Below are 15,316 nucleotides of genomic sequence, written 5' to 3' on the forward strand. Positions count from 1 at the left end.
GCACATGTCAAATTATATATTAATTAAACAGACATACATGTCATTGCCCATGTTAAGCACTCAAGTTTCGCTACACTGAATATTGAAAAAAGACTTAAGGCCTAGATAAATAAATTCTGTGTTTCCAGTTGCCCGACCAACCCTAAAATATATGAGCTGACCCTAAAAAATTTGTCCGCAAATATCTTTCCAGGAGTAAACTTTTCCAGTTTCACTATTAGAAATCCTAATTTTGATCACTGCCCTGTTCCAGAAAATGCATATTCTATACACATTAATCAAAAATGTTTTGACAGCGAAAATGGTGGCATGCTTGCCAATAAAATATTAAAAAAAAAATAAAATGTTTTCCCTACATACCTACCCTATTTTTTCTCAGGTTGGAATAGGAAACACACTTAGTCTATTTATTTATCTTGGCCTAACCAGAATGAAGTATTGAGTACCTTTTACTGATTAAATGATTTAAAAACATAAACTAATGGTTTAAAACCCCACATCTATGTGTAATAATGGCTACAATGCAATCTAACAAAAATCTTTAAAGCAACTAGTCCATGTTTAGAATGTCATGACCTCTTGTGGCCAGATTAGGGCCTCAGATTGGATCTATTTTTTCATGTGAACAAAGAAAAAAACTTTTAATAATTTGATGAAGTACAAAGCCATGCAGGGTAACTCAGGTTAGCATTGAGGCCCATAGCTTCTTTTTCAAATAATAATTTGGGTTGAAGTTAAATGAAATCAAACCTTGCTATTTCAAACTTGATGGGACTCTAGAATGGTGATACCCAAGAGTTCAAGATACTGAGGATAAATCATTACATATAGAAACATAGGTAATCAGAGATTGCAGAGCTCACCTCAACGAATGTTGTCTTTAAGTAAGGCAAAGTCCCACACTAAACTAATAATCTAGGAGTGTGCATCCCTAGATGCAACATTTATGCAATTTTGGTCTGATAGGGCTTGCAGTTACTTAGGAATAGACTTATCTGAAAACTTAAAACTAGTCACTCATCCAGAAAATGTAAGTCAAATCCAGCATCCGAAGCAAGTTTTGAGATTGTTCGTCGCTTGATGCATCATCCATGCAAGTTTGGTTCAGATAGGCCTTATAGTTACTTGGAAATGAGATCTACTCCAAAAAAACTTTAACCTGGTTACTCATCCGGAAAATGTAGGTCAGATCCAGCATCCGAAGCAAGTCCAGTAGTGTGAATCCTTAGATGTATCATCCATGCAAGTTTAGTCAATATAGGGTTTATAGTTACTTGGAAATGACATCTGCTCCAAAAACTTTAACCTGGTCACTCATCTGGAAAATGTAAGTCAAATCCAGCATCCGAAGCAAGTCCAGTAGTGTGCATCCTTAGATGTATCATCCATGCAAGTTTGGTTAATATAGGGCTTATAATTACTTGGAAATGACATCTGCTCCAAAAACTTTAACCTGGTCACTCATCCCAAAAATTTAGGTCAGATCCAGCATCCGAAGCAAGTCCAGTAGTGTGCATCCTTAGATGTATCATCTGTGCAAGTTTGGTCAATATAGGGCTTATAGTTACTTGGAAATGAGACCTGCTCCAAAAACTTTAATCTGCTCCAAAAACATTAACCTGGTAATTCTTTAGCTGAAATTGCAGCATCTGAAACCTTGACTGGTACAATAATATCTATGGTATTAAGGATATTGACACTGGAGAAATCAAAATGCAATAGTAACTGTACTTCATTCAATTACAGCTACATGTCATAAGACTCTGATGAACATTGTGACCCAAAGATATCTTATTTAAAAACTTTATTTACCAACCTATTGTGAACTTTCTATTTCATGGTTAAATTTTGTCATACTTATCTCATAGCTTCCAATTTATGATGAGTCAAATTAATAACTTCTTAAAAACATGAAAGAAGTGCAGACATCCCATGATTTTAATGATCATTGTTCTTTTAGCTTCCAGCATATGCCACAAATGAAAAAGGGTGACCTGGTACAGAAATAGCCAGAAGAGAAATAGGGCATACAAGGAGATAGCAAGTGTGGAATGCTTCTGGAATCTACAGTACAGAACTAACAGAAGTACCAAGCTGAGCTGGCTGCAGCTTCCGCTAACAGTACAGCAAAAGACAAACTTATCAACAAGCTAGACAAACAGGTCTGATGATTTATATACATGTATGTACATGTATCTCCCTTTTTTATTTCCTTTGTAGCTTATAACACAAGATTTAATTAGTTAGCAAGCTGGGTGTAAATTCCATACATCCAGGTTGAGACAGGAGTAAATATCGTGAGTCAAAATCCAGTTTTTCTATCACAAAAAGTAAACAACATGACGTTATGATGCATTATAGCACTTAGTAAATCTCAAAAGTTTGAAACACCATTGGTTGGTTTTTGATTACATAAGAAAAAATTCATCAAAAAGCCAAGGGTGTATGGAATACAACCCGAGGTATTTAAAATCCTCGTACATCTTGATTGAACCTGGATAACTAATACATGCAATTTTTCCAGTTTATTTTTGGTGTAAACTTGTACATAAATTCTAAAAGACCTATTGACCCACAATTGCAAGCTAGTTTTCCTTACCAGTACTAGCTAGTCAGTGGAGCATAATTTTTTCTTTTTAAAAAATCAATGAATGTTTTAAAGGTGAAGTCACTTCAGGAACAGTTGGAACAAAGAGACTAAAAGATAAAGAATTTGGAATCTTGTTTGGTTTCATCCATTGAAGAAACCATGAAGGCAACCTTTAGGAATGACACTACCACTTTGTCTGACAGTGTGAACTCCTCTCCGAGCGAACAACCAGACAGTTGTGCCAGTAGACACTCGACAGTGACCTCTCTCTGAGCAGATCTGCCTCACAAAAGGGAGGCAACTCATTCAGGCACTCTGTAAGGAGGTCAGAAGGGGGAAAAGACAATACAAGGGTCAAAAGTAATGCTGCCAGTGTGAGGTATCCAATGAGACTAAGTGTTGACTGTGAGGAAGACAGATTTCAGATGGTGAAGTCTCCTTTACCTGACAAAAGTAATGCCTGTTCTGGGATGTGAAAGTAAACAGACATTTAATGGGAAACAGGTGTTTATGGTACGTATGGGAATTCATAATTGTTTGCGTGTAAAAGAGAGCAATACAAAACACAGAGAGAGAAAAATTTCTGGATATCATTTGTTAACCATTATTGAATAAAATTATTATTTAATAAAATGAGTGATAGAGAGAGAGAGGGAGAGATTTATGGGCATTATTTGTTACCTTCCATTGAATAAATTACTATTTAATAAAATTGATAGTGTAAATGACACATACATTGTATTTTTCATTATGCAGAAAAACCAGAAGTCTCTGATGAGACTGTAGCTCTACTGGTCTGTACGTATAACAAAGGAAAAGTAGCACTTGGATTTGAAACTTTGCAACAAGAAACAATAAATAGAATTATGTATCTTAATGTAGTCTACTTCTGTGCCAAATTACATTGAAATCAAACGAAAACTGTAGGAGGAGTAGCATTTTGAAAGTATTTCACAGAAATTTCTATTTTTAGTAACCATGACAACACCATTCACTGAAATCAAAAACCGAAATACATATAATGTATCTTAGTGTATTCTTATTGTGTGCAAAATTAGACTGTAATCAGACCAAAACTGTAGGAGGAGTAACGTTTTAAAGGAATTTCACAGAAATTTCTATTTTTAGTAGCCATGGCAACACCGTTCATCTAAATCAAAAACCAATGCACTAAATTATGTATCTTAGTGTAGTCTACTTGTGTGCCAAGTTATACTGAAATCAGACCAAAACTGTAGGAGGAGTAGCCTTTTAAAGGAATTTCACAGAAATTTCTATTTTTAGTAACCATGGCAACACCGTTCATCGAAATCAAAAACCAATGCACTAAATTATGTATCTTAGTGTAGTCTACTTGTGTGCCAAGTTATATTGAAATCAGACCAAAACTGTAGGAGGAGTAGTGTTTTAAAGGAATTTCACAGAAATTTCTATTTTTAGTAACCATGACGACACCGTTCATCGAAATCAAAAACCGATGCACTAAATTATGTATCTTAGTGTAGTCTACTTGTGTGCCAAGTTATATTGAAATCAGACCAAAACTGTAGGAGGAGTAGTGTTTTAAAGGAATTTCACAGAAATTTCTATTTTTAGTAACCATGGCAACACCGTTCATCGAAATCAAAAACCGATGCACTAAATTATGTATCTTAGTGTAGTCTACTTGTGTGCCAAGTTATACTGAAATCAGACCAAAACTGTAGGAGGAGTAGTGTTTTAAAGGAATTTCACAGAAATTTCTATTTTTAGTAACCATGACGACACCGTTCATTGAAATCAAAAACCGATGCACTAAATTATGTATCTTAGTGTAGTCTACTTGTGTGCCAAGTTATATTGAAATCAGACCAAAACTGTAGGAGGAGTAGTGTTTTAAAGGAATTTCACAGAAATTTCTATTTTTAGTAACCATGGCAACACCCTTCATCGAAATCAAAAACCGATGCACTAAATTATGCATCTTAGTGTAGTCTACTTGTGTGCCAAGTTATATTGAAATCAGACCAAAACTGTAGGAGGAGTAGCGTTTTGAAAAATTGTTTACAGACAGACGGACAGACAGACAGACAGACGGACGACGGACACCTTACTATCGCATAAGCTCTTCTGGTCTCTGACCAGTAGAGGTAAAAATCAGAGAAAAATAAACTAGTGCTTCATTGTTTTAACAATGATATATTTATTCATAAACATTTCCATGTAAATATATATGTAATATGGCATAATAAATTATTGAAATGAACATATCATAGACCACAACAGTGTGTTAATTATATTCAAACGTACATATATATAATTATATCTCCAGATTTCAATTTAACACATTTTGTCATTTACTAACATTTTATTTACAATTCATGTATAGCATTGCTTTTATACACGAAAATCTTTTTCTAAAATTCTTGAATTTACATGTATATAGATTTTATGTGGAATCTGTGTTAATATTGCAGATTTTAGTAATAATGCACACTATTTTTTGTTTGAACTGTGGAGTTTTCCCTTTGTATGACATTTTTCAGAATTTCTAAATCATTTCGCTCACCTGCTGATGTCCTTGTAGTTCCAAATATTTCTAGAAAAAAGAAAATATCACACTTTTTAGTATGTCATGATCTGACGCTTCATGAAATATGCCTACGTGACAATTCCTTATGATTTGGACACCACCAAGTCACACAAAACTGAAAACATTTCTTAAAAAGATTGTTGAAGCAAGAACAGACTTTTTATCTTATAAAAAGAATATAACAGCAAAAAATTTTTAAAGAAATTTATATGTGAAAACCAATAACATACATGTATTTTGGAGTAATACTAGTAATTCTTTTAAGATTAATAGAAATGCACTTAAACAATAAAAATCATATCTATTTAAATATAAACTTTGAAAATACACTTTCACTCAAGTTTTACCCTTGAGAAGAAATTCTCTACTTGATACACGTATTAGTTAGGTATTTTACCTTAAGCATAAATATAGAATCAGCCCTGTAGGATTCCAGTCTTTTAGCCAGGAGAGCATTCCGATAACATAACATCCCCAGTAATGAGGCTGCTTCTTTTATTCTGAAAGCAAAATAAAATTCATTTCAATACAATGCATCTAAAAGCTTATTAAAGCTAGTGATAGTTGACATCACATATACCTGGGTGACAACGAAAAGAACACAATTTTTGTTTTCAGAATCAGCAATGGATCTAATAGATTTATGTTCATATACATAATTTGAATAATGTTTGCCAGTTCAAGGTTCATAAATCCTCTGCTTACTCATACAAAATGTTGCTTTACTCTTATGATTTTCCAAAAGAACATTATTATATTAGTAAATACAAACAATCATATCAAAGCTTGCGGGGCAAAATGAACCAAAAAAGACATTTCAACTTGACAGATCAATATGGAATAATAGACATTTATGTCATTAAGAGTTATCTCTCTTTTTTCAGCGTATCAATTAAGGAATGTTTTTAAGTTCTGTGGGAGTTATTAGTGTGTAAATCACACAGACTTGTCACGTAGGCATATTTCATGAAGCGCGCTAGCGCTTCATGAAAAATATGCCTATGTGCAAGTCTGTGTGATTTACACACCAATAATTCACACTAAGCTGAAAAACATTCCTTATATTTACATTTTACATGTTCAAAAGCACCAAAAATATACTCAATGTTTGAATTTCTCGCTGCCCTTTATCGTCATATTTTTATTAACGTCTCTGTAGTTCATTGTGACGTCACTTTAGCGCGAGTTTCTCTGTGCATAGTTCTATGCGTGAGTATACATGAAAATGACATTCAAACCAATTTCACAGTTGGCTTAGTAGAAAAACATAGCAAATGCAAATATTGAACCTTGAGTGTGGAAATTTTGAAAGATTTTTAATAATATCAAATTGAATCAGTTACCGAGTCTGACAAGTCATGTTTAACTCTATTGATCAGTTACAGATCAAGTGGGTCATGTGACTGAAGAAATTAAGTATCATATACATGTATATATCATGTACTTATACAAGCACATCCTTTGATAACATACATGTATCAAAATGATTACAACAAATACATTTTCCACTCACTTTTGATGTCTGACTGCAAACTGAAGAATACCATCTATGTTGTTATGTTCTACAGCAAACTTAAAAAAAGGACTTGGATAATGGTGATTCAGATACTTCTTGGAAATCTTCTGCTTCAAGGAGGTAGAGAAATACTGCTTCCTCTACCTAAATAGAAACTCCACATTGTGAGCTGTAGGCAAGACTAAATCAGTGGAAATATTGACATCATAATAATTTACTTCAGGTGAATGTAAGGTCTTTAGCCCTGTACCTTTTTGATTTCCACAGCCATTATTCCATGTTTCATCAGTCTATCACAGTCTTTAAGTAAGCCCAGTCTATGCTGACTTAAAATCTCCTAAAAATATGAATGGCAAAAATACCTCCATTATTTCAGACAATATTTCTTGTGATTTTAACTGAGTATTAAAACCTGAACTTCTTTGTTAGAACTTTTGTATAAGATGTCCATTATTTGTGTAGTAAAATATTTATTTAAGGAACACTAATAATGTAATGAAATGCTTCCCTTTAAAGAATATTATCTCATCTGGTACATGAACTTAAACGAGAGGCCCATAGGCCATAGTGCTTACCCGAGTCACTTTATCCCTGCTATTCTGCATCAAATTTCTTTCCCAATAAAAATATATTCTTACATGTATGTAAAATTTTGATCGCCTTCTGTGGCCCAATCCTATACACAGGAGCAGCGATTTGAATAAAACTGATTCTATACTACTAGATGATGCTTCCACATAAATAATATAATCTCTATTGTGGCCACATGGTACACCAAAGGACCGCTATCTAAACAATTTACAACATGTAAGCTTTCACCTAAGCAGGGTTGTCCCTAAGATTTGAATTAAAAGGGGACATTAAAAAAGTAGAAGAGGATCTGGTTTCCTCCTAAGAGGGAGTTGAGGGGGAATATCAGAATAACCTGGGGATTGCATCATAATAGATGACCACCAGGTCTTGGGGACAACCCTGCCTAAGTATCAAATGATGACCACCAGGTCTTGGGGACAACCCTGCCTAAGTATCAAATGTTTTGGTCCAGTGGTTCTTGAAAAGATCTTCAAAAGAAGATTTTCAAAGATTTTTTTATGCCCCCGTATCGAAGATTCGGGGGTATATAGTTTTTGCCCTGTCCGTCCGTCTGTCTGACTGTCTGTCTGTCTGTCTAGCTGTCTGTTTGTCCGCAAAAACTTTAACATTGCCCATAACTTTTGATTGGTTGGAGCTATGGCTTTCATATTTCACATGTGTATTCCTTGTGACAAGACCTTTCTTTGGGTACCACCATATCTGACCTTTTGACCTTGACCTTGGAGTTAAAACCAGTTTTGCAAAATTTTTCCCAACTTTAACCTTGGCCATAACTTTTGAAAGATTGGTACTAGGGCTTTCATACTTCACATATGTATTCCTTTTGACAAGACCTTTCTTTGGGTACCACCATATTTGACCTTTTGACCTCGACCTTGGAGTTTGACCTACTTTTGAAAAACTTTAACATTGGCCATAACTTTTGAACTGTTGGTGCTAAGGCTTTCATACTTAGCATATGTAATCCTTGTGACAAGACCTTGCTTTGGATACCAACAACTTTGACCCTTTGACCTTGGAGTTTGACCTACTTTTGAAAAACTTTAACCTTGGCCATACCTTTGAACAGTTGGTGCTAGGGCTTTCATTCTTCACATATGTAATCCTTGTGACAAGACCTCTCTTTGGATACCAACAACTTTGACCTTTTGACCTTGACCTTGGAGTTTGACCTACTTTTGGAAAACATTAACCTTGGCCATACCTTATGAACCGTTGATGCTAGGGCTTTCATACTTTACATATGTAATCTTTGTGAAAAGACCTTCCTTTGAATACAAACAACTGTAATCTATTGACCTTGACCTACTTTGAAAAACTTAATTCATGGTCATAACTTTTGAACGATTGGTGCTTCATTTTCATATTTCACCAGTATATTTCTTGTGAGAAGGCCTTACCTTAGGCACCATTAAGTTTGACCATTTGACCTTGACCTTGATGTTTGACTTACTTTTGAAAAACTTAAACCTTTTCCATATCTATTCAATGGTTGCTGCTAGGGCTTTCATATTTCACAAGTATAGAGACAAGACCTTACTTTGGATACCAACATATTTGATTTGCATTTGCGAAAGTTTAACCTTTGCTATACGTTGCCATACAGGGTAATCAGTGTTTCACAAACACATCTTGTTTCCTATATATCAGTCTCAGCTCCACTAGTCCAGTGGTTCTTGAGAAGAAGATTTTTAAAGATTGTTCTATTTCATTGTAAAACTTTTGATTCCCTGTTGTGTCCCTGCCCTATCCCTGAGAGCCATGATTTGAACAGTTTAGAATCTACACTACCTTAGAAAGTTTCCAGATAAGTTTGAGCTTTTCTGGTCCCTTGGTTCTTAAGAAGGTTTGTAAAATTTTTCCCATAACTTTAGAAAGCTTTCAGACAAGTTTTAGCTTTTCTGGCCTAGTGGTTCTTGATAAATATTTTTTAATGACCCCACCCTATTTTTACCTTTCATATATTAATACCCATTGGAAAGGAGCTTGGCCCTTCATTTTAACAATTCAAAATCCCCTCTATCAAGGGATGATTTGTACCAACTTTGGTGAAAATTGGTTAAAATGGGCTCAATGGTTCATGAGAAGGTCGAAAATGTGAAAAGTTTACAGACAGACAGACAACAGGTGATCAGAAAAAAACATTTGAACTTTCAGTTCAGGTGAGCCAAAAACTCAAAATTTTAACAGAATATAACAAATGAAGGAGAATACATAGCAACTTTATTGATCCTCTCAGTCCCACCGTGTTATTTTTTGTTACTGTAACTGCATATTATGTTGGTTACCTGACGTTCCTGTATGGAGTTGTCTGACAGTAACACACAAGCAAACGCACACAGAGGGAGCTCCAGCTTCAAGTACTGCTGTCTCACCACAGATATAATGTTAGTGTCACTCAGCACAGGGCACCTGTTGGTAATTAGTGTACTCAGGATTACAGGTTACAAATCATATAAATAGAATAAAGAAAGAAGTGTTATGGTATTTATAAATTTTTTTTCTACCTGATTATCAAATTGAAGATGTGAACACAAGTATCCAATTGGTCCTCTGTTAATGGGGCAACCACTGATATAAAATCTATTTTTAGCCAATTGTCTTGCCTCGATATTTTTCACCTCCTACATGTCACTTTTTCATTGGATAGCTGGTAGTCTATATTTCTGTAGACAGTGGATGGCTATTATTTAGAAATTAATATGGCAGGTAGATAATACAGCAATTTAAAGTCAAAGTAATAGGCAAAAAAAAAAATTCAATAGTTTCTCAGGCACTGCCACATCAGGTCAAAAACTGCCGCATTGATCAATTTTATTGACATATTGAAAAGGGAAATAACTCAATTTTATATTTTTCCAGGTTGAAAAAGAAAATCGAGTTATTCCCCATATTCATATTATAATAAATGTAAGAGAACAAAAAAAGTAAGAATCAGTTGATATTATCATTTTGTTGAATGATACCTGCTTTAAAAAAAAAACTGCCTACCGCATTGAATTTTGGAATTTTTGGCCTGAGAAACTATTACTTTTTTTGGCCATATTTTCAAAAGTTAATGTATTATTTTCTTCATTTATGCAGAATTTGAAATGATTATGGTTTTCCCTATGTAACAATGCAGCTTCGAAATTTAGAGTAATGTTCCTTTCTACTACGTAATCGATAAAACCTGAAGAATTGAAGACTTTCTCTGATGAGTGTAGAATGAATTATATATTAAACACAAACCTTTAGTGTATTTTGATCTTTAGCCACAAAAAAAAACAAGTTTGTTTGGCCTGTTATGAGCCTAATAAAAAAATAATTAGTTCTGCAAATAGCTACTTACAAGCCTAATTCTTACATGTATTAACCCAGCTAATAAGATTAACAAACATTCCGTTAAGCAGTATATATTTTAATTGCACAGAACAAACTTTTTTCCAAAATTTTATGTTGATTGCTTCTAAGATGTCTAGATAACTAACCTTTTGTAAGTGGTGTGACTAACATGGTTTGCCAAGCTCTGGAGAACATTGGAGCCTGCCAGACTTTTGGTGCTGCATTCAGTCGTCCTAACACATATTCCAGCTGGTCCATCTAAAACAGAAAACATTTGTACACCTACACGCAATACAAAACTTGGTGGTTCCACTTTAAAATTACCTGAAAATGAAGACAGCTCTAAACACTAACAAAAAAAATGCTTTTGTACTTTGAGAAAATTACAAGTTTACATATATCATTTAAAGCAGTACATGTTGAGTCTAACCATTTCATTTTTAACACATATTTCCCCCAGAAAAAAAAATGTCGACAATTTAGCATTAGTGTTATTTACTTTTATTGGTAAAATACATAGAAATAATGTATTCAATTAACTTATCCAGGTACCTTACGATCAGAACTCTTTAGTGTGCAGTGTTTAGAGCTTCCTTAATTCTAGAATTTTGTATGAAATCTATGAATGCAAAGCTGGGCTGATACAAACTCCATACCAAACCAAAGTGAACAAGCTGTGTTAAAACTCCATTCCAGATCTGAACATCATAAATTTTATAGTCCAAACACAGGGCAGCTACCAGCATACAGGCCTGAAAATAACAAATAATATATAAATGATGTGTCACTCTTGTTTTTTTTTTATGAAAGTAATTAATATACATTGAGTTAAAATGCTCCGTCAAGTCATGGCTTGAAAATACCTACATGTATGTGTCACAGGATTAGTATTTACTATGTTACTATGTATGATTATTTGCGCATGCGTCATCTCATTCATTCATTCATTCATGGTATGTAAGTTCATGACCTCTGATGTCATACGGTGAGTATGGGATGTATATGGGTGTGTTTGATTGGTTTTTCCAGTCATTGCGCATGGCTGGCGCGAATTTTATTAACCTTTGCATGCAGTAATATTATTTTAAATCACTTTATGAAAACCCTCTGATATAGACGGACGTTACGAGGACTGTTGTTGTCCGTAACTTAACCTATAATTAGGAGCTTAAATTCTGTCTACATGGTAAGATATTTTAATTAAACTATTTTATATTTTCAGTAAATTAATTCATAAATTAAATATTTGATATAAATTTCATTTAAATATTTAATGTGTGAATGAACGGTACGTAAGTTTTCATATTTATTGTAGATCACCATGTCATTGATGATATAACATAAATACTGCATCAAATACCATCATGTAGATGGAAAATAAATAAATTACATTGAACAGCTGTCCGGAGTTTTCTCTTATCCAAGAACTGTTAATTAAAAAAGTTAACACCCTTGACATATGACATACATGTACTGTAGGTTAGAAAGATTATGAAGCTCACTTTGATGAATGTCACCTGTAAGCTGTTACATGTAAGCAGGAGAAAAGTCTCACAATAAATGAGTGTTCAGTAAGCTCCATTCATTTTATCTAAATTCATTATCAGATTTTTCATTAAACAGCTTGAAATACATGTAGTTATACATATAACTTTCAGCATTTAGCATTGTGTTCAATGTGAAGATGTATCTCTATATTCATCACGACCTATGTAAATTTGATCAAGGTAAAAATACTTGGGAATGGGCCCATTCCAAAACTTTAATCTGGCTGTGCAATTGCCCCGGTATCTAGAAAATTTATTGTCAGACTTCAGGATATGCTTTGTAGCAAAAGGGGATTGATGAAAATTCCAAATGTAGATCTAGTTAAGATAACCCCATTTGTTACATTCTTTATTTACATTTTCTTGACATTGCATTTGGAATATTAGGAAGAGAGTTCAGATATCAACCATTGCATAAAAAGTGTTGGGCAACTATAAATAAGCACTTTTTAAAAAAAAAATTTCTGGCTCCTCTGAAAAATTGGCAATAAAACCTCAAATGCTTATTCAACATATATCCTATCTCCCCTTACAATGACTTACAGATTTTTGATGACTGTGGTTCCTCCAGATTCCTTTGATCGGCCCCTCCTTGTTGGACGATTCAAACGTCTCCACTGAGTGCAGTATGTGGAGCTTCTCCAGGCTATCAGGTAACTTGTCATCTTCAGCAGATTCCTGGATAAACAACATGGAGATATTTCAAGATGATGACTTAAAATGAATTTAAACAATATATCATCTTAAAAATAAATAAAGCATACGGAACAGAGGCCCATGGGCCACATCGCTCACCTGAGTAACTTTGGCCATGCAGTTCTTTACCAGATTTCCCCCATTGTAATACCTATTGTGGCCCCGCCCTACCCCTGGGGGTCATGATTTAAACAATTTAGAATCTACACTACCCCAGGATGCTTCCATATAAGTTTCAGCTTTTCTGGTCCAGTGGTTCTTGAAAAGATTTTTAAAGATTTTTCTTATATATTTCAATGTAAAACCAGGGTTCGACACTAACTTTTTTAGGCTTTAGTCCGGCCGGACTAGTGCTTCTTTACTTTTACTAGTCTGCAAGCAATTTTATGAGTCCGTCAAAAAAAGGAAACATCAATGTTTTGTAACATTAATTTTAAAACAAACATTTCAATATACGTTTTTATACCTTTTTTAAAATAAACAAAGCATTTACGTGAAATGGTTTATTCCACAGCACAGATTCATTGAAATCTCACGATCAACAGGTACGATCGTATTCCCGATCTCGTTCTTTTTCTCTTTACATTACATCCAGAATGTCTGACATCTTTCTTTTATGTGTCATATAAATTATAATCGCTAAAACGTTTTACTTCATATCAATCAGTCGAAAAATTAATCGCTGACTTGAAATTATGTAACTACCCGCCAAGAAGGTAGAAAGCTAAAAATAAATGTGAGGTTTTCCAGTAAAAGTCGTAGAAAATCGAACATTGGTAAATTATTCATATTGTTTTCTAGGAATTTTTATTGGTCCATTCGGACTAATTAGCCGCAGATTTTATTAGTCCGAATGAAAATGTATTAGTCTGAGACTAACGAACTAACGTTAGTGTCGAACCCTGAAAACTTGGATTCCCTATTGTGGCCCTGCCCTACCCCCGGGGGTCATGGTTTGAACAATTTAGAATCTTCAGTACTTGAGGATGCTTCCACTTAAGTTTCAGCTTTTCTAGCCCAGTGGTTCTTGAGAAGAAGATTTTAAAAAATTTTTCCTATATATTTCAATGTAAAACTTGGATTCCCTATTGTGGCTCCGCCCTACCCCCAGGGGTCATGATTTGAACAATTTAGAATCTTCACTACCCCAGGATGCTTCCACATAAGATTCAGCTTTTCTGGCCCAGTGGTTCTTAAGAAGATTTTTTAAGATTTTTCCTATATATTTCAATGTATAACTTGGATTCCCTATTGTGGCCCGCCCTACCCCTGGGGATTATGGTTTGAACAATTTTGAATCTTTACTACCCCTGGATGCTTCCACATAAGTCACAGCTTTTCTGGCCCTGGTTCTTGAGAAAAAGATTTTTAAAGATTTTTCCTATATATTTCAATGTAAAACTTGGATTCCCTATTGTGGCCCCGTCCTACCCCCGGGGGTCATGATTTGAATAATTAAGAATCTACACTACCCCAGGATGCTTCCACATAAGGTTCAGCTTTTCTGGCCCAGTGGTTCTTGAGAAGAAGATTTAAAAGATTTATCCTATATATTTCAATGTAAAACTTGGATTCCCTATTGTGGCCCTGCCCTACCCCGGGGGTCATGATTTGAACAATTTAGATTCTACATTACCCCAGGATGCTTCCATATAAGTTTCAGCTTTTCTGGCCCAGTGGTTCTTGAGAAGAAGATTTGTAAAGATTTTTCCTAAATATTTCAATGTAAACTTGGATTCCCTATTGTGGCCCCGCCCTACCCCCGGGGGTCATGATTTGAACAATTTAGATTCTACACTACCAGAGGATGCTTCCATATAAGTTTCAGCTTTTCTGGCCCAGTGGTTCTTGAGGAGAAGATTTTTTAATGACCCCACCCTATTTTTGTCTTTTCTTGATTATCTCCCCTTGTAAAGGGATTTGGCCCTTTATTTTAACAATTTAAACTCCCCTTCACCCAAGGGTACTTTGTACCAAGTTTGGTTAAAATTGGCCCGGTGGTTCTTGAGAAGAAGTTGAAAATGTGAAAAGTTTACAGACAGACGGACGGACGGACGGACGGACAACGGGTGATCAGAAAAGCTCACTTGAGCTTTCAGCTCAGGTGAGCTAACAAGAGGCCCATGGGCCACAACGCTCACCTGAGTCAATATGGCCCTGCTGTTCTTTGTCAGCAGATTTCTTCTCCTATATTTCTCCTATATATTCATATATAAAGCTTTGATCGCCTGTTCTAGGCATACCCTACCCCAAGGTGCCATGTTTTGAATGAAATTGAATATAAACCTTCTGAAGATGCTTCTATCTTCATATAACTAATCATGATTTTGCTGTTCTTTAAAACAGAATTTTAAATATGTCTAACACCCAACCCTGGGGGGGGGGGGGGGGGGGGGAGGGGGGGGAGGGGGTCATGATTTGAACAAAGTTGAATGTACACTACCTGAGGATGCTCCCATATCAATATGACTGATCAT

The 15,316-nt window shown here is 34.9% G+C and overlaps 2 protein-coding genes across 2 annotated transcripts in view; one reads left to right on the forward strand and one right to left on the reverse strand.

The window, feature by feature from the left end:
- The window catches only part of LOC133174849 (tripartite motif-containing protein 2-like), a 231,287-nt gene that overhangs the window by 70,472 nt on the left and 145,499 nt on the right, over positions 1-15,316 (forward strand). The window lies entirely within an intron of this gene.
- LOC133175031 (kinetochore-associated protein 1-like) overlaps positions 4,902-15,316 on the reverse strand; it is a 57,068-nt gene continuing 46,653 nt past the window's right edge. Inside the window, 11 exon segments of the mRNA XM_061310124.1 lie at positions 4,902-5,168; positions 5,560-5,662; positions 6,676-6,743; positions 6,745-6,822; positions 6,929-7,015; positions 9,561-9,684; positions 9,780-9,843; positions 10,743-10,854; positions 11,253-11,348; positions 12,687-12,790; positions 12,793-12,821. Coding sequence (XP_061166108.1) covers positions 5,121-5,168; positions 5,560-5,662; positions 6,676-6,743; positions 6,745-6,822; positions 6,929-7,015; positions 9,561-9,684; positions 9,780-9,843; positions 10,743-10,854; positions 11,253-11,348; positions 12,687-12,790; positions 12,793-12,821 — 913 coding nt within the window. The 3' untranslated portion in view covers positions 4,902-5,120.

This window comes from Saccostrea echinata, unplaced genomic scaffold (assembly GCF_033153115.1).
Source record: "Saccostrea echinata isolate AGI-Se365-2 ecotype Australia unplaced genomic scaffold, CSIRO_AGI_Sech_v1 ptg000002l, whole genome shotgun sequence".
Taxonomy (NCBI): Eukaryota; Metazoa; Mollusca; class Bivalvia; order Ostreida; family Ostreidae; genus Saccostrea; species Saccostrea echinata.